General features: G+C 49.5%; 7 protein-coding genes across 7 annotated transcripts in view; 2 read left to right on the top strand and 5 right to left on the bottom strand.

The window, feature by feature from the left end:
• Positions 1–85: 85 nt before the first annotated feature.
• Positions 86–5,491, bottom strand: ASPZODRAFT_155932 (hypothetical protein; the record flags this gene model as incomplete). Its single annotated transcript, XM_022726243.1, has 16 exons — positions 86–502; positions 556–708; positions 767–952; positions 1,005–1,518; positions 1,580–1,980; positions 2,050–3,120; positions 3,175–3,357; positions 3,412–3,480; positions 3,541–3,610; positions 3,658–3,716; positions 3,767–4,448; positions 4,506–4,613; positions 4,665–4,930; positions 4,989–5,092; positions 5,140–5,333; positions 5,385–5,491. The coding sequence occupies 16 exons, from the start codon at positions 5,489–5,491 to the stop codon at positions 209–211; spliced, it is 4,461 nt and encodes a 1,486-aa protein (XP_022585437.1). The 3' UTR covers positions 86–208.
• A 1,059-nt stretch (positions 5,492–6,550) lies between these two features.
• ASPZODRAFT_148310 (hypothetical protein) lies at positions 6,551–7,730 on the top strand (the record flags this gene model as incomplete). Its single annotated transcript, XM_022725354.1, has 3 exons — positions 6,551–6,762; positions 6,818–7,094; positions 7,152–7,730. 3 exons carry the CDS (start codon positions 6,551–6,553, stop codon positions 7,728–7,730), a joined length of 1,068 nt encoding a protein of 355 aa, XP_022585436.1.
• Positions 7,731–8,387: 657 nt separating this feature from the next.
• Positions 8,388–9,478, bottom strand: ASPZODRAFT_162818 (hypothetical protein; the record flags this gene model as incomplete). Its single annotated transcript, XM_022726595.1, has 2 exons — positions 8,388–9,127; positions 9,199–9,478. 2 exons carry the CDS (start codon positions 9,476–9,478, stop codon positions 8,388–8,390), a joined length of 1,020 nt encoding a protein of 339 aa, XP_022585435.1.
• A 648-nt stretch (positions 9,479–10,126) lies between these two features.
• Positions 10,127–13,053, top strand: ASPZODRAFT_138048 (hypothetical protein; the record flags this gene model as incomplete). The annotated part of the gene is made up of 3 exons (XM_022724411.1): positions 10,127–10,598; positions 10,671–12,897; positions 12,966–13,053. The coding sequence occupies 3 exons, from the start codon at positions 10,127–10,129 to the stop codon at positions 13,051–13,053; spliced, it is 2,787 nt and encodes a 928-aa protein (XP_022585434.1).
• Positions 13,054–13,470: 417 nt separating this feature from the next.
• ASPZODRAFT_21426 (hypothetical protein) lies at positions 13,471–14,316 on the bottom strand (the record flags this gene model as incomplete). The annotated part of the gene is made up of 3 exons (XM_022727853.1): positions 14,128–14,316; positions 13,769–14,059; positions 13,471–13,702 (listed from the first exon to the last, which is right to left on the bottom strand). Exons 1-3 carry the CDS (start codon positions 14,214–14,216, stop codon positions 13,471–13,473), a joined length of 612 nt encoding a protein of 203 aa, XP_022585433.1. The 5' UTR covers positions 14,217–14,316.
• Positions 14,317–14,528: 212 nt separating this feature from the next.
• Positions 14,529–15,913, bottom strand: ASPZODRAFT_148306 (hypothetical protein; the record flags this gene model as incomplete). The annotated part of the gene is made up of 3 exons (XM_022725353.1): positions 14,529–15,553; positions 15,612–15,756; positions 15,851–15,913. 3 exons carry the CDS (start codon positions 15,911–15,913, stop codon positions 14,529–14,531), a joined length of 1,233 nt encoding a protein of 410 aa, XP_022585432.1.
• A 206-nt stretch (positions 15,914–16,119) lies between these two features.
• Positions 16,120–16,466, bottom strand: part of ASPZODRAFT_126892 (hypothetical protein) — a 3,570-nt gene continuing 3,223 nt past the window's right edge. Inside the window, exon 5 of the mRNA XM_022721605.1 lies at positions 16,120–16,426. Coding sequence (XP_022585431.1) covers positions 16,397–16,426 — 30 coding nt within the window. The 3' untranslated portion in view covers positions 16,120–16,396. The remainder of the gene's footprint in view (positions 16,427–16,466) is intronic.

Here is a 16,466-nt window from a genome sequence, read left to right as displayed (position 1 = left end):
TAGGCTAGCGCGGCTCGGCTTTCGGTTCCTGACCCAGACGGCAACTACGAGTGACTGCACTTGCTACTACAGGCTACCACAGAGTACCTAGGCGAGTGCTTTCTCTAAACGCCGTACGAAAAAACAAAGGACAACTAATTGGTCGCTTTCTATGGAGAGATATGGCTGCATGCTGAGGTATGAAACACGGCAGTCAATCAAAAGACACCTAGATGGCAGTTCCGATCTCTGGGGCCTTGGAGTCCGTCTCCTGGCAGTTGCAGTGGTACTTGTTGCGGAACTCGAAGGCAGGGAGACCCTCGAGCACGGAGAGGGCGTTTTCGCTGGCTTTGACCTTGGCGTACCGTCCAGAGGATGCGGTTCCCTCGGCGACAACGGTGTCGTGCACAATCACAGCGGCCAATATTGTCGGGGGCAGTCCGTCAATGCCCGGGATTTCGCCTGACTTCAAGCAGTAGTTGGTGCAGTTATACTCGTTTGTCAGCCGGTTATGGAGGAATGTCTATATCCGAGAGTGTCAGCTTGGAGGTTCACCAGCCGAGAAGCAGGGCTTACCGTTGGGTGCTTGTTAGCAAACGTGTCGTAGATGGACATGTCCTCGAAGTGCACCTTGATATGTCTGTGGAAAAAGTCTTCGACAACTTGGAAGTTAAAGTTGGAATCCACAAAGGCCGCACCAAGGAAGGCTTCCACCATATCGGGCAAACACTACCCAGTAACCACCTGTCAGGGAGCGTACAGCCAAGATACCTCGAGATTTACATACCTTCGGTGGATCCTTGGTAACCACCCAGAAATCCACTGCCTGCTTATGTTCGATCTCGGCGGTCTGGATGTCTTCTGCATAGTGGGTAATCTGCGACTGAAGAGGGTTGCTGAAATGTTGCAGATGAGTGTGCAGTTGAAGTTTCACGGCAAGGTAGCCGAGGAACTTGTTGGATACCATGGCCATCTACCATCTTGTCAACATTTGCACAAAGCCACATATACTGCTTACAACGTACCTTGTGCTCCGTCAACCACTGTGGATCGCGGTCCGGAAACCTATGGTAAAGATCTTCAACGCAAACCATGTCAAGGAGAGAGTCCCCCAGAAACTCCAATCTCTGGTAGCACGGCACCTTGGCCCAAGCGGAGGGATACGACGGGTGTGTAAATGCTGACCGGAGAAGTCTAGGGTAGGCGAACCGGTACCCAAGTTTTTCCTCCACCTTCTGCGCAAGATCGAGCTCAAATCCGTCGGCTCCTTGGGTCTGATATTTTGGCAAGGAGTATAGTTCATAGTATTCATGCCAAGAAGTGACTTTGTGGCTTGCACTGCCCACAAACGTGCTAACTGCTTTCACGGCCATATCAAAGCGGTGCTGGGGACCACCCGAGAGTAGAGAAGCCCCAATCAAGGCCTCGCAGACGTCTGCAATAGTCTTCTCAGCCAGTGCATGCTTGCTCTCTGAAGATGTCTTCTTGCTGTGATCTTTGCCCTGTAGCAGCGTAAGGCCATCTGGATACCATGCATGTCTGATTGCGACCCATCAGTCTTCAAAGGTTAACTTGAGCATCAGTCCACTCTTAAACATACCTAGAAAAGCCGCGGCTTCGAATGAACTCGTATAGCCGTTTTTCAATTGCAGAGTTGAACAAATTCTTGTTGCAGATAAGGCACATACGGTTGACATGGTAGTCAAACTCGTCATCGTCGGGGTTCTGTGAAAACAGTGCTATAGAAGTCGCCATCTTGAGGAAACAGTCACCCAGAAACTCAAGGCGCTCGTAATTCTTCCCCATCCCTCTCTGGAAATGAATCTGCTGTCCCCTATGTTCCTCGGTATTGTCAGAGTCCTTGGTCAATGCTTCCAGGGCATGTTCAAGCTCGATGACCAGCCCCAAATGATCGCAGGCTTCGACGGCAATGAGGTAGGAGTCTAGTCTGCTGATTATTGCAGGAAATGCCAAACATGAAGCTGCGAGGGAGGCCGGAATCTGTACTCCATCGTCAGTCAAATACTACTATTATATCGACATACTCTTTATTGTTTATGGCAGACTCACCGCGGATATCTTTAATGGTTCCGGACAGATCACCGATCTAGCTTCAAAATCTTTCTCAGCATCCGTCATTTTGTCTAGGAGATTTCGACGCAGTCGGATCAGTTCCGCACGGATGACAGGCTGATCCCAATCACACGTAGCCATAAACCGAGCCCGGCCATTCTTAGACAGACTTGTGCAGAAGTTCAAGATGTTGTCCATGTGTCTCCGGCGCTGTACAAAGGAGGGCGGCGGGTCTGAGGCACGCAGGTTAGGATCTACCACCTGGGTGAAGTATCGATACCTTCCATCCCATGGGTCATAAACGAATCGGTTATGCAGAAGCTCAGTGGCCATCCCACATGACCATTCTACCGCGTCGTTGTCTTGAACAAACATGAGCAGATGCCAATCAATCACGTCTTTTGGGTTCGATGCCGGTTCAAAGCAATCTTCAGCAACCACCGGGCAGAGCCAGTAGGGCATCTTTTCTGTGTTCCGATCGTAGATCTTGTGGAATACATCCCGGAATACACGAAGGCTGAAGGTTGTAAGAACATTTAATTGATCAGTCGAAACTGCCAGGGCGTCCAGGATGGGTAGAAATTTGACATTTGTTTCAATATCATCCTCAAGGAAGATTGGGAACTGAGGGCAATGTGGCAACCTCTCTCTAGTAAGCAGTGCAAAACTTTGGTGCTCTCTTGCTGGGGTCCTCGTTGGAATAAAGGAAATAACTGTGATGAAGAGTACCTCTGGAACAACCTCTCTATGTTGTTTCCAGAATTCCGGTTTTGTAATCATGTCGTATTGGTTCTTCTGCTTGGAAGTAATTGCCAGACGGGCATTTCTCATAGCAGGCAGCCGCTTATGATAAACCGACGCAAAATAATCATCCAGCAGTCTATGCTGCCGGAGCAAGAGACATGTATCAAAAGCGGCAGACTGCTTAGCAAGCGACTTCTTGATCGCAGGGGTTCCAATGAGTCCTCTGATGGGAGACTTCTCGGGGAGTATCACCTCACAGGTAAAGGAACTGTTGGCTGGAAGAACAATATATGTGACTTGAGCCGATGTTTCCTTTTCATATTGCTGTTTGGGAGACGGTAAGCCTCAAAGACACCATATCAGAGGTCACATACTCACCAACGAACTGGCATAGCGTGCAAGAATGGCAATCGCAGAGTGGTAAGTCAGTTTAGCGCCTGTGGATGGAATTTGGTAAATTCTCTTCTCTCCATCCTTGTGGATGATTGAGTCGATATCATAGTCGTATCCGTGGAGTATCCGGTCCTCAGGAAGGGATTCGCAGAACTTTTGCATAATATCCTATCATTGCATCAGGCAAACTTCAATGGGCGGAACGATTGACAATGTCCCTACCTCCGCGCGACGGACTTCTTCCAGTCGGTATGTATGCTCGGAGTTGCTTTTCTCGATGATGGTTGCATACTTGTCGTGGATGACCATGTTAGAAGACGAGATATCGCTTCATTAAGATTGTCGACTCACAGTAGAATTATAATGTCTAGCCCTCCCCCGGCTTTGTACATATTGTATGAGGGTATGGTAGAGGTCAAACCTTGTCTTATTAGCAGTGATTCTGGAACCTTTTCTAGTAGATCGTACCTAACCACCAGGTTGCAATCTGGGATGTCAAGGCCTTCTTCAGCGACCGAAGTTGCAAACTTTTCGTAGTAGTCAGTAAAAGACCAGTATCAAAAGCAAAAAGCCATACCAAGCAATTGATGTCACCGTTCCTGAAGCTGATCAATGTGAGAAACTGTTGGCGAAACGTTGTATTCATTCCTCCTATGTCCGAGGAACGAACGCCGACAAGCACTCCAGGTTTCAGATGCGGCATCTTCAGCTGGGTGAAGAGCTCGCAGAGAATTTTGGCTGTATAGCGCTCCTGGGTGAAGACAATACACTTTGTCTCTGTCGGCCTCTCAAAATACTTTTGAATCTCTTGCTTGAGAAGCTGCACCTTAGGGCTGAGCTCCTCTGCACCATGCGGATCGGACGATGCGAGCTGCTTGACGAATTCGCTTGCTTCTTTGATCCGAGAGACATCTTTATAGGCTTTCTCGGATTTCTGTTCTGGATCTTTGTCATAGTAGAGCTTGTTGATGCTGCCTTCGTATTTCGGTAAGACATCGTCCGCTAAAGCCAGGGTCCAAATTCGATCCGAGCACCATCTTCCCAGCTCAGAGCTAGCGTTCCATGAGAATTTGAAGATGCCTTCAAAGCAGCTGATATCGCCATAGCGATCCTTCAGAAGCTTGTGGAGGGCAGTCGCAAAGGGAGGCACGACTTTGTCGTACTGCCAAACTTTCTCGGTGGGACGCCGAACAACATGTCGTAGCAAAGTAAGCTTCGAGGTGGTTGCAATCTGACTATCAAGCAGTGTCTCAAGCATCCTTAGGAATATTAGTCTTGTAAACACGCGAGACCCCAACTGAGTCCCTGTCACTTACCTAGCGGCTTCCACGACGTCTCCCTTAGCATCGATCGGTGATGCAGTCATACCAAATACTCTCGGCCGTTTTGAAGGTATCTCTTTGAGATATGAATCTTTGATGATCCTAGGGGGAAACTGTCAGATTCTAAATAGCTTATATCAGGATGCGCCAAACCTAGCATAAGGATGTTCCTTCTTAGTATGGTGGGCCTCATCAAAAATCAGCAAATTGATCTGCTCCATCTTGATGTGCGAGTTGAGTAGACACTGGTTCAGGATCTGGGCAGTACAGACGATGACCATGTTGTTCTTGAGGTGATCTTCCCAAGTCTGTTTGCTCCAAAGATCCGTGCCCATCGCCCCGAAGAACTGCGCGACGTTCTGATCTAGATTGTTACGCAAGACGGCAGCTTGTTGATAAACCAGAGTGACACTATCCACCTGCAAGAGCATATGTTCTTAGTTGATTTTCATATTCTCATAATAGAAGAGGAATTACCAAGAAGAAAGAGACTCGATGGGCTTTCCCTGTCCCACGATCCACCAGCTCATTTTGTATGGTGTGTTTCAGCAAGAGAACGGCGATCAATGTTTTACCAGAGCCTGCATCTTCAATTAGATTATTGAAAAAAAGACAAGAGTTCACGTACCGGTGTCCAGAACTGCGATTGTATTGCGTGACTTTGCTCTCTCGAAGAGCTCAACTTGGTACTCCCTTGGGTCCAGATGCCCCGTCTCTGCATCGTGTCTCGCCAAAAGGTGTGCTGTCGACAGTTGTGCATCAGGCAGGGAGGAGGCAGGGGCTTGAATTGGTTCAGAAGACGGATCAGCACGTTTGTAAAGACTGGACCTAGTCAGTAGAGGTATCAGAGAATGGGGGCGCAGGATCACCTACAGAGCTTCAAATTGCGCATTTTGAACTCGTCGACGTGTTGTAATGCCTATACTAGCGCCATCCGCATCTTCTGCATCATTTCCAGACTCGTCAGAGGTGACAGACATTCTATCATCATTGGCCTCAGTGGTTTCTGCTAGCAATAGTCTCTCAAAGGCATTCTCAGCTGCAGCGATTTCAGGCGGAGAGTCTTCTACTGGCTCTCTTGGTGAGTCCATCTTCTCTAGTATCGGTAGAATAGCAGTCTATGGACACAGAATGATATCAATCAGGCTACTGCCATGATAAAAAAGGGAGGAAGAACTGCTCTGGCAGGTCGAAGCAGAAGATACCAGGTGAGGTGAATGTATCAGGCAGTCAAACAGCCCCGTTTGCAGACAATTGAATATTTCACGGAAAGAAATAAGGGATTCATGATTGGTCTATAAGTTTTCTCCTTAATATCAAGTATTTATCTCCTGATATTAAGTGAATGAGGACTAGGTTTATATGATTTAGCTCTTCTTTGCAGCAGTCGGATGCTATTTCAAAATAGTATCAAGTATTCACCAGAGGTTTCAAAGCTATAGATGAAGACACAAGGACATCGCCTACTAATATATGAGCACTAAATCAAAGAAACATATCAAGAGTATCTATTTTCTCTAATTTAAGAGAGAATTGCATGAAATTATCATGCCTATAGAGCAATAGAGCAATAGACTAGAAGAGGCTATTCTTCTTTCTTCTATGATAGTAGCAAAATCGGCTCTTATAGCAGCTAAACAATTATATATACCTCTTGAAGGATTCTAATAGGTCTAATTCTTTGAAATCGTCTTCAAATATATGTTTTGTGGAAGATGTTGAGAGCTCCTGTTGTTGATATATATCTTTTTATATTAGTCAACTGAGAAAGAAGAGTCTCATGTCGAAGGCAGCAGGAGTATACATCATGAATACTAATAAGCATCAATAATAATAATTAGGTCCTATTCAAATAGATATCAGCTATTCTCCAGGCATAAAATATTCAACACCTGCTATATAGTTGTGCAGTCCAATTACTCCTGCGGGGACTGGATTATTTTTCTGGCTGTGGTGCGGGGAGTTTCGCTGGAGCTTCAATTCAGCATTCCCACCCTGCCCCTTGCAGCACGACAACCGCCAGTCTTGGTCCTACGAACATGGAACAGCCTCAAAATCTGCGATCGCTCTTCACGGCGGCCAAGGCCGAGAAAGCTGCCCTGGAATCACGCACCGACTCGAATACTGAGGGCTATCGCAACGATGTGGGCGGGGTGATAAGGAAGCTGGAGGAGTGTCGGCGACTTGTGGGCTTGCTGTCGCTTTTCAGCTCGAACGAGACGCTGGAGGATGTTGCTTCTGGAGACCTGCAGTGCGTTTGTAAACTGGTGACTGTTGATTTCTACTGGCAACTAACCAAGTGGTAGGTATTTCACCGTGGAATACCTGCTCGCCGAGCTACTCCAAAAATCCTACAGTGCGGACCGCGAGGCCCTCCTACGCCGTGCCCAGCAACAATATGAACGCTATCTTGCTCGCCTAGACGAATACCGCCTGCTGTCGGATGGTGATAAAAAGCTCTATGAGAGATACGTGGAGAACAGTGCGTCTTTTTCGCTGGCCCCTCTCGCCGACGCGGCTGTTCGGCGAGAAGTGAAGGTCGCTCGTTTCAGGGAGGAGAAAGAGCTCAAGCAAAAACTCGAGGTCTGATAAGGGCTTTTATCTATCACCAGTGTGCTTGGATGCTGATATTTGAACCAGTACCTCTCGCAGAACCAGAACCGCCTTCAGAGCGACGACGATGTTGTTCGGCAGCTATACATCGCAGAGATCAACCTGTACACACACCAGACATTTCAGACGCTAGACCTGCTATCGCAAGAGTTATCCATGCTTGAAATGTTCCGAAAGTCAGCCCCCGAAGCGCCTCAGAGCTATACCGACGATGCCCGAAGACGTGGCGATGCGCAGCAATCCAGCTACTCCGATCGTGTGGACCCCCCTCTCGCCCAGCTTCTCAGAGGAGGCAGATCCGGCCCCTTGCTCAACAAAGCAGGCAAACCTTTACAGCCCTTCACTTTACTTGACCGCCGGACCCAGCTGCAACAGGGCGTCTTCAGATCTGGACACAATTTGCCGACCATGACGATCGATGAATATCTCGAGGAAGAGAAAAAACGGGGCGGCATCATTGAAGGAGGTGACCAGTCGGCTGCCCAGCCAGAAGTCGATGAGGACGACATGGACCGAGCAGATGAAGAAACAATGAAAGCCAGAGAGTGGGACGAGTTTAAAGAGGCTAACCCACGAGGCTCCGGAAACACATTGAATAGAGGCTGAACAACCCTCCTTGACATTATCCTATCCTCCAAGATACCTAATTCGACCGGCTCGTCACAGACTACGCGATCCGTATCGCTTTGTATGACGAGATGAAGCCTTCTATAGTCTCGTGAGCGGTTGCCTAACCTAGGAGACATGCATGCAGCTCCCTTGATCAAAGAAAACTGGAATATAGCGATTGACTGCTATGTCATAAACTAGAAATGAGTTTCACGCCGAATAATATACTTGACACATCAAACTGCGGGCCCCGGGTCTAACGTCGAGATTCTTCATTCTTGGTCACACTTCAGGTTTCCATTTGGAAGCTAGTTCAAGCCTCACGATAAAGCGCGGCCTATCTGAAATTCCTTTCTCCTCGGGGTTAGCAGCTAGAAAAGGCATTTGACGAAAAGAAATGATATATCTCAAGCTAGTGGAATCGCTTCTTCTGTGTAACTAACACTTGAGGATAAATACCATTTCGATTGACTATAGAAGTTTAAACTTAGTGAATGTTGATGATTGGAGAATATATATTTCGCATCTGTCTAAAAGTATGTCTCCCACAAAGATCGACAGTAAAAGAGATGGCCGGCATTCTCTCCATCTATTGGGTACATTGCGGGAGGAAGAAAAAAGAGGAATACCCATCGGTCGATATGAAGCATGATCTTAAGAAGAAGCACGCTTGGTCCGTTCGATGGCCTCGAGGATTTTCCCAGCACCTTCAGCAACCAATGCGTTGGCAACCGTGATGCCAAACCTTTCAGCAGTCTCGTTTGAATCGACGTCACCATCGACCTCAACTTCCGCGATTTCAGATCCATCCACGCTGACAACGATAGCTCGCATCCTCAGTTTCTTCAGCCCCTCAACGGTGTGAACCCACTCTGTCTCGACACCCAGGGGGGCACTGCAGCCGCCCTCGAGGGTGCGGAGCAGACTGCGCTCTGCTAGGACAGCAAATGTGGTTTCGTTGTGGCCGATCTTGCTCAGCATCAGATGCAATGCCTCGTCTTCTTTCCGGATCTCAATACCCAAGGCACCTTGTCCAACAGCGTAGAGCATCCCGCCATTCTTTGAATCGAGATACTTTGTGATGCGGTCACCCAGGTCCAGACGCAGCAGACCCGCAGCGGCGAGAATCAAGCAGGAATACGGACCGTCTTCGGCGTCGAGTTTGGCCAGACGGGTGCCGATGTTCCCACGGACATCCATCACCTTAAGGCGAGGGTAGAGGCGTGCCAGCTGAGCAGTCCGACGGATGGAGGAAGTCCCTACAACCGACCCTGCGGGCAGCTCCTCCAGGCTAGACGCTGTCGAGCCTTGTTTCATCACTAACACATCTCTAGAATCCTCACGTTCTAGCGTCGGGCCCAAAGTGCAACCGGCAGGTAGAAGGGTTGGTACATCTGAAAACCCAACCACGTCAGTTTTGGACCTTGAAGTATATATAAAAAAAACCCCTTCTACCGCCACTCACCTTTCAGAGAATGAACAATGATATCCACATCGCCCTTGATTAAGAGTTCTTCCAGCTCTTCCGTCCACAGGTTCTTCGTGGTGAAATCTCTCAACGCAATCATGCTCCGATCGCCCGCCGTCTCGCGCGAGTGGATCTTGAATTCATACTCGGGACAAACCTTCTTCAACTCCGCCACGACCATGTCCGTTTGCATGAGAGCAAGCTTCGAACTGCGAGTCCCAACGGTGAACACGCGTCGCGAGCGATCTGCAGAGGAGGGGTTAGGCGGGGCAGCCATTCTGAGAGGAGGCAAGCAAAACAGCCTTTGATTCCTGAATAGTAAAGTTGATTGACAGATGCGACTCGGTTCACGTAAAAACCTTCAAATCGTGCGGTTCTGCAGACGCAAGATCCAGACGTGGTCGTCGTTGAGAACAACTCGAGGCGTTGGTTCCTGAGGAATCTTTTCCGCGATCACGGGACTGCGCCGACTCGGCCCAGAGGCGGTGCTTTTGGGGGCGATTTCGCTCTGTCCCCTGCACTGCAGGCACTGTGAGGATATGAAGTGGGAATTTATGTAGTTTTAATGGTTCCTTATGAGGTATGAATGATTTGATTAAGTATAAATATACAAATATCCCTGCTTGAGCGTAACTGATGCTCGTTCCAACCCTCCGATGTACGGACCTCGGTTTCGGACGCGGGTTCCTTATCTCACGATCTTCCCCCAGAGTGACGCTCATCGACGGGGCTCTGGAACCTGAGGACCTCCACTCACCTTATATTAAGCTTACCTCGCCCGTGTTAGCTCTCGTGCTTGAACACAAACTTCTACCCCTGTAACTACTCCGGACTGCGAACTGCGGAGTATTCATATCCTCTTCTTGCCATTCATTACTACCGGTACCTGCGATAGCGGTGACGTTTCACCTGCGGCTCGGTCACGATGGCCCCCAACAGCAGCAAGACGTCCAAGCTTGCTTTGATTCCCCTGCCCAAGGGCACGGTGCTGCTGCCCGGAGTCTTACTGCGGCTTCCAGTTGCGAATCGCTCGGATCTGGCTAGCTTGCTCTCGTCGCTTCTCAACCAGTCCGCGGGTTTGAAGAACGATGGCACCCCGATAACGTTCGGATGCGTTCCGCTTGGCTCGCCTCTGTTGAGTAACGATGGCCAGCAGCTCCTGGAGGATGGGACTGTGGATGCGGAGAAGAGGGGGGAGTATGACTCTCTTGATGCCGGAGAAGCGAGAAAAGAGGATCTCTTCAGATTCGGGACCCTTGGAAAGGTCACCGGTGTCCAGCGCCGTGCCTTTGCGGAACCTCTTCTGCTAATCCAGGGTATGGAGAGATTTACTGTCGATAGGATCGTACAGGAAGAACCATTTTTCGAAGCAGAGGTTACGTTTCATGATGATATTGGTAGGTGCTCCCTCGGGTTATTGCACCGTACCTATTTCCTTTTCGTCTTTCGTCCACTGACCTGTCTGCCAGAATCTAGTGAACAAGACTCGGAGATTAACGAATTGTTTCAGCAACTGAGACAGCTCTCGCGTGAGCTTTTGACCCTTCTTCGACTCTCGTCATTATTGCCCAATGCCTCGTCGCGCCTCTCCCCGCTTGTCGCCCGTCGATTTGAACTCTACATATCTAGGACGGATCCAAGCCAGGCCGGAAAACTCGTAAACTTTATGGCAGATATCTCGGACTCTTCCTTCGAGGAGAAGTTGATGATTCTCGCCTCACCGGACTTGAAGAGTCGGCTGGAGAAGGCTGTGGAGGTTTTGGGCAGACAAGTGCAGGGCATCAAGAGCAATATTAAAATCACGTCCTTTACTACTACAACTTCCTTTCCTCCTACATCTGGACTCGATATCAGTCAGATGGATCCCCGCGAGCTTCTAGCTAGACGCGCGATGAGCAGCCTGGCAGGACTGACACCACCTGGTGCCTCCAGCGGGCAAAATGAGGATGAGAAGGAGCCCGATGAGGTCGACGAGCTTCAACAAAAGCTTCAGGAGGCGGAACTCAGTCCCGAGGCCAGAAAGGTAGCTGACAAAGAGCTCAGACGTCTGCGCAAGATGAATCCGGCAAATGCGGAATACGGTGTCTGTCGAACCTATCTCGAGAATCTCGCCGAGATCCCGTGGACCAAGGTCACAGAAGACCAGCTCGGAGCAGAAACCCTGAAACAAGCCCGGAAACAGTTGGATGACGACCACTATGGTTTGGAGAGAATAAAGAAGCGATTGCTCGAATACCTTGCAGTCCTTAGACTCAAGCAATCCATCAACCAAGGTGTCGAAAAGCAGATCGCCGAACTTTCGCAGACGCTGGATACAATGACTGAAGACAACAAGGAGAAAGAAACCTTGCCTGAATCGGACAGACTTGCAGCTGAAGCTAAATTACAGCTTCTAAAGAACAGACAGATGGGCGACAAGTCTCCCATCCTGCTCCTTGCCGGACCCCCCGGCACTGGCAAGACCAGCCTGGCACGGTCTATCGCAACGTCTCTCGGACGAAAGTTCCACAGAATCTCACTGGGAGGCGTGCGGGACGAAGCTGAGATTCGTGGCCACCGCAGAACCTACGTCGCAGCAATGCCTGGACTGATAGTGAGCGGCCTGAAGAAGGTTGGGGTCGCTAACCCTGTTTTCCTCCTTGATGAGATCGACAAGATTGGAGGGGCGAATTTCCAGGGCGATCCATCTGCGGCAATGTTGGAAGTCTTGGATCCTGAGCAGAACCATTCCTTCATGGATCACTACATCAACGTACCGATCGACCTGAGCAAGGTCCTCTTCATTGCGACTGCGAACTCTCTCGAGACGATCCCAGCCCCACTGCTGGATCGTATGGAGACAATCACGCTGTCTGGCTACACCACGGTTGAGAAGAGGCATATCGCGAAACGCCATTTGATCCCCAAGCAAATTCGGGCCAACGGGCTTGCAGACGGCCAGGTCAATCTCTCTGACGATGTCATCGACAAGACCATCACATCTTATACACGTGAGTCTGGTGTCCGCAACCTGGAGCGAGAGATTAGTTCGATCTGTCGCTACAAGGCTGTCCAATATGCGGACGCCACCGACACGGGAGCGTTAGCCTCTTACGACCCCATCGTAGCGGTCGACAATCTGGAAGATATTCTTGGGATCGAACGTTTCGACGAAGAAATAGCCGAGAAACATGGACGGCCGGGCGTTGTGACGGGCCTCGTGGCGTATTCCACCGGCGGCCAGGGAAGTATCCTCTTCATCGAGGTGGCTGATATGCCTGGCAACGGCCGCGTCCAGCTGACGGGCAAGCTCGGCGACGTGCTCAAGGAATCTGTGGAGGTGGCATTGACCTGGGTCAAAGCCCATTCCTTCGAACTTGGGCTCACGCACGATCCAAACGAAGATATCATGAAGAGCCGTAGTTTGCACGTCCACTGCCCTTCCGGCGCGATTCCCAAGGACGGCCCATCTGCCGGCCTGGCGCACACCTTGGCTCTCATCTCCCTATTCACGGGCAAGGCCGTGCCGCCCCAGATCGCCATGACCGGTGAAATCTCCCTGAGAGGACGCGTCATGCCAGTCGGTGGCATCAAGGAAAAATTGATCGGGGCCCTGCGTGCAGGCGTCAAAACCGTCCTTCTACCCGATCATAACAGGAAAGAGGTCAAAGACGTTCCCCAGGAGGTAAAGGATGGTTTGGAGATAATTCATGTCAGGTATGGTTCATTCCTTTTTTTATATATATTGTATTCCTTATATGCTAATCATTGTCCTACTCTCTCAGACATATTTGGGAGGCCATCCGTCATGTCTGGCCGGATGCACATTTCCCTGGTGAACAGCATGCAAATATTTTTGAAAGTAGGCTGTGAGGTCTACTGAATGTTGACGAATCTGTATAAGCGAGTGATAGCATGTATAAGTATTTTATACAACGCCGCTCTCTGCTTCTAACCGTTCTTCTGTGTCACTTATGTAGTATGGCTTTAGCGAATTGATTTCTTCTACAGTATGACTATAATTACACTGCGCTTTAAAAAATCGCAATTAGCTCCAAAACCCGGACTCGAGAGTTATAAAGTAAAACAGTTGATGATTTGTGTCAAATATACAGTATAGTACAGAAACACACGTTTCATCCCATGAACGGTGTAGCATAAAACAGGAACTCAAGAAGATAGATCAATTCCCCGGGACCAAAATGCGCTTTTTCTGCTCAATTCATGTATCTGGGCCCAAGAGAGGACAAGGAAGGGGAAAACAGTAGAAGGAACCGAACCGAATTAGAATTACGAAGAAGCTGATCCTTTGCTTCTCCTGTTCACGGCCGTCCGGTCATAGTTCAACCCCAGAGCTTGCCAGGTTGGTCGCCACACGCGCTTGCCGTCCTGTAGCTCCTTTGCTTGTTCCTCAAAGGCCTGTCTGTCCTCTTTGTTGGCCTCCATTGCTGCTTCGGGACGTTGCTGGTCGTGGAGGTGGTCCTGGTATTTCTTCGCCTTGTAGTATTGTTCCGTCTCCCATCTGTAGAATCAACGATCAGAATATTAGATTCCTTAAAAAGAGAATGTAAGAGAAAAAAGAACATACGCAGCCATGTCCTTCGGTGCCTCTGGCCATGCAAACGGCTCTGTCATCTCAACCGTCATCTTCTTCTTGGACTGCGGCCTTCTCCACCGTCCGTAACCGAATTTTCCCAGCGGGCGCATCCGGGTAATCTTCTGCTGCTCGACGAAGCTGCGTATGCTGACGGTCGTCACCCCGTATAAGCGCTTGAGGTAGTCGCGCATGTCAAGTTTGTTGAAGTTGAGGGGGACGTAGAACGAGGCATATCGCGGGGCTAGGAAGGGAGTCCGGATCAGAGCAATCGTGAATTCAGGTCTGAGAAGGAAGAAAAAAAAGCACCATTAGTAAAACTCCCTCTTCGTTCGGTGCCGGTGATCACTCACAGAAATACTTGCTTCCGCATAGACAGCGGAGCAGTAGGAGGCAGCCAGTCGGCGGGCTTCTTGGGGAACTTTGAAAACCGGCGGACCATTTTGTCTGTTCCCTTGCCGATCAAAGCAGGATAGATCGAGGGCGATTGAAGAAGAACAGCGTGAGGATTCTTGCGTCTTGAAGCGTACAAAAAGTGTTAGGCTCGGCGGAACTTTGGAGAGAGAAATTGCGTGGTTGGCCGCGTCGCGCGCCGTACCGCCTAAGATACCAGCAGCGGAGTTGAACCTTGGCCTGAACAACACTGTGTTTTCTTTCTTTCTTTCCTTCTTTTTGCTTTGTCAATTACAATTAGTTCCATTTGGGACCATGGTTCATTATCATCATTTCTAAGTACAGGTGTGATTGGGCGGAATCAGTCTGATACACTGAGGTTTCCAAGCCTTTTCGAGCTGTTGTCCACTTCACTGGAATCCACTTGCTCTTCAGCGTCGGCATTTTCTTCTTCTACATCCTCTTCCTCTTCCTCCTCGTCGTCATCTTTGTCATCTTCGTCTTCCTCGTCGTCTTCCCGATCTTCTTTAGAACCCGCGTCGCCGTCTACTCCAACCTCCCTCATATATGCTTCAAGCTCCTTGGCCATCTTCTTCGAGAAGCCCGAGGCTTCAACCTCGACATCCAGTCTTTTCCCAGGATTCTTGAGGAGCTGTTTCTTGGCGTCGGAGAAGAACGGGCCCGGTTCATCGCTGGTGAAATGGAACCGTCTCTGGAAGAAGCGCTTGATGCAGTTCACGTCCCGGTCAAAGTACATTTCTGCATTCTGATGATCGATGGAGACCATCTGCGGGAAGTCAATGAGAACCGGGACTAGGCGGATGTTCCGGCTTCCCTCCGAAGTCTCAGGTGCCTTGCCCTTAGCCTCGGTGTCTTCCTCTTCCTTGATCAGGATGTTGAACTCGTTGAAGTCGCCGTGGATTAACCCATATCGTGCCAGTTCCAGGATCATATCCATCAACTCCGAGTAAAGCGAGGCAGGGTTCGGGACCTCGGACACCTGCCGCATCGGAAACGCATTGATCAGACTCATCACGATGGTATGTCGGTTCTGTGAGATGGGCTCGGGCACCGAGAACCCATTCTGTCGTAGCGCCTTCATAAAGGCAAACTCCTTCATCGCCGCCAGCCGCGACATGTACATCCAGGAACCCGTATTGCGATTGCGCAGGTAGTCCCGGTTCGTTTTGACCGTGCGGAACGATATGCGACCCAGCCGGTGGATCTTGAGAATCCGTTGCTCGCCGCTCGAATGGGCCACCACGATGATATCCGATTCCTTGCCCACCCCAACCTGGTTCCCAACAGAGTAGACGTGCTTTGCCTTCTGGTGAGCGTTGAGCGCGAGGTAGTCCAGACCTCCGTATGTGAGTCGGTAGCCATCATCTGTCGTAAGAATGATCAGCAGGCGCGCTCTTCGAAAATTGTCTTAGACTCAGCGTACATTTTGCATTCTTCACTTTCCCAATCAAATTGACCTTGGCCAAGTTCGAAATCGCCTTATTCACGCCACTTCCACCACGAAGACCTGACAGCTGCGCGATCAACGACGTTGGTACAACTTCATGGTTTCTGCTTCCTGCTTCTACCTGGAACCGAAACAAGAAACAAAAAAGAATCACCGAGTTAGCCGTCAATCAATCTAGGCTTGCGATAAGAGACGCGCGGGGGAGATGTAGGTACCGCAGCGAGGACTCGAAAATCTTCCGTAGTGAGGTAACGGATGGCTTTTGGGTCGAGCTTCATGGCGACCTCTTTCTCTCTGATTCCAGAGCCTTTTGCTAAGGTAGATATAAAAATACAATGAAATCGCGGCCGTTTGACCTCTCTATCTTCTTTCCCGACGTTTTGCTGCGGGGACGGAAAAGTTGCGATCCACAGAGCCCTAAGCCCTATTTCTGTTTTTGGAAACAGAACCAACATCACGAATCGTTACTTTTTACTCGGTTTATCCGCAAGGTACTCTTTTTTGGCCTGGAAATTATACTCAAGATCAATCGCCTTCGAGATTCCAGCTCAGATCTATATGACCCGTGTCTTGTATACATTGCGTGGAGGGGATAACATGGCAGCTAGATGGCCGATTTAGAGAGATTCGTCACAATAAAAAGAATGATGCATGATATTGTTTTCCGAAGCCGTACGGATTACACCAGGCTTAATTATACCAAGCACCTTAGGTTTTCCCTGCACATTACCTAGTTCGCAACGTCTATCGTAAGAACACCTTTAAGTGGAGGCTTCTTCCCAGTCAGGATTCTGCAGTGAACATTAGCAAGGTCAACGATGGAAAAAAAAA

The sequence above is a fragment of the Penicilliopsis zonata genome, assembly GCF_001890105.1.
Source record: "Penicilliopsis zonata CBS 506.65 unplaced genomic scaffold ASPZOscaffold_1, whole genome shotgun sequence".
Lineage (NCBI taxonomy): Eukaryota > Fungi > Ascomycota > Eurotiomycetes > Eurotiales > Aspergillaceae > Penicilliopsis > Penicilliopsis zonata.
The sequence above is the reverse complement of the archived record's forward strand: the minus strand, read 5'-3'. Positions and strand labels throughout refer to the sequence as shown.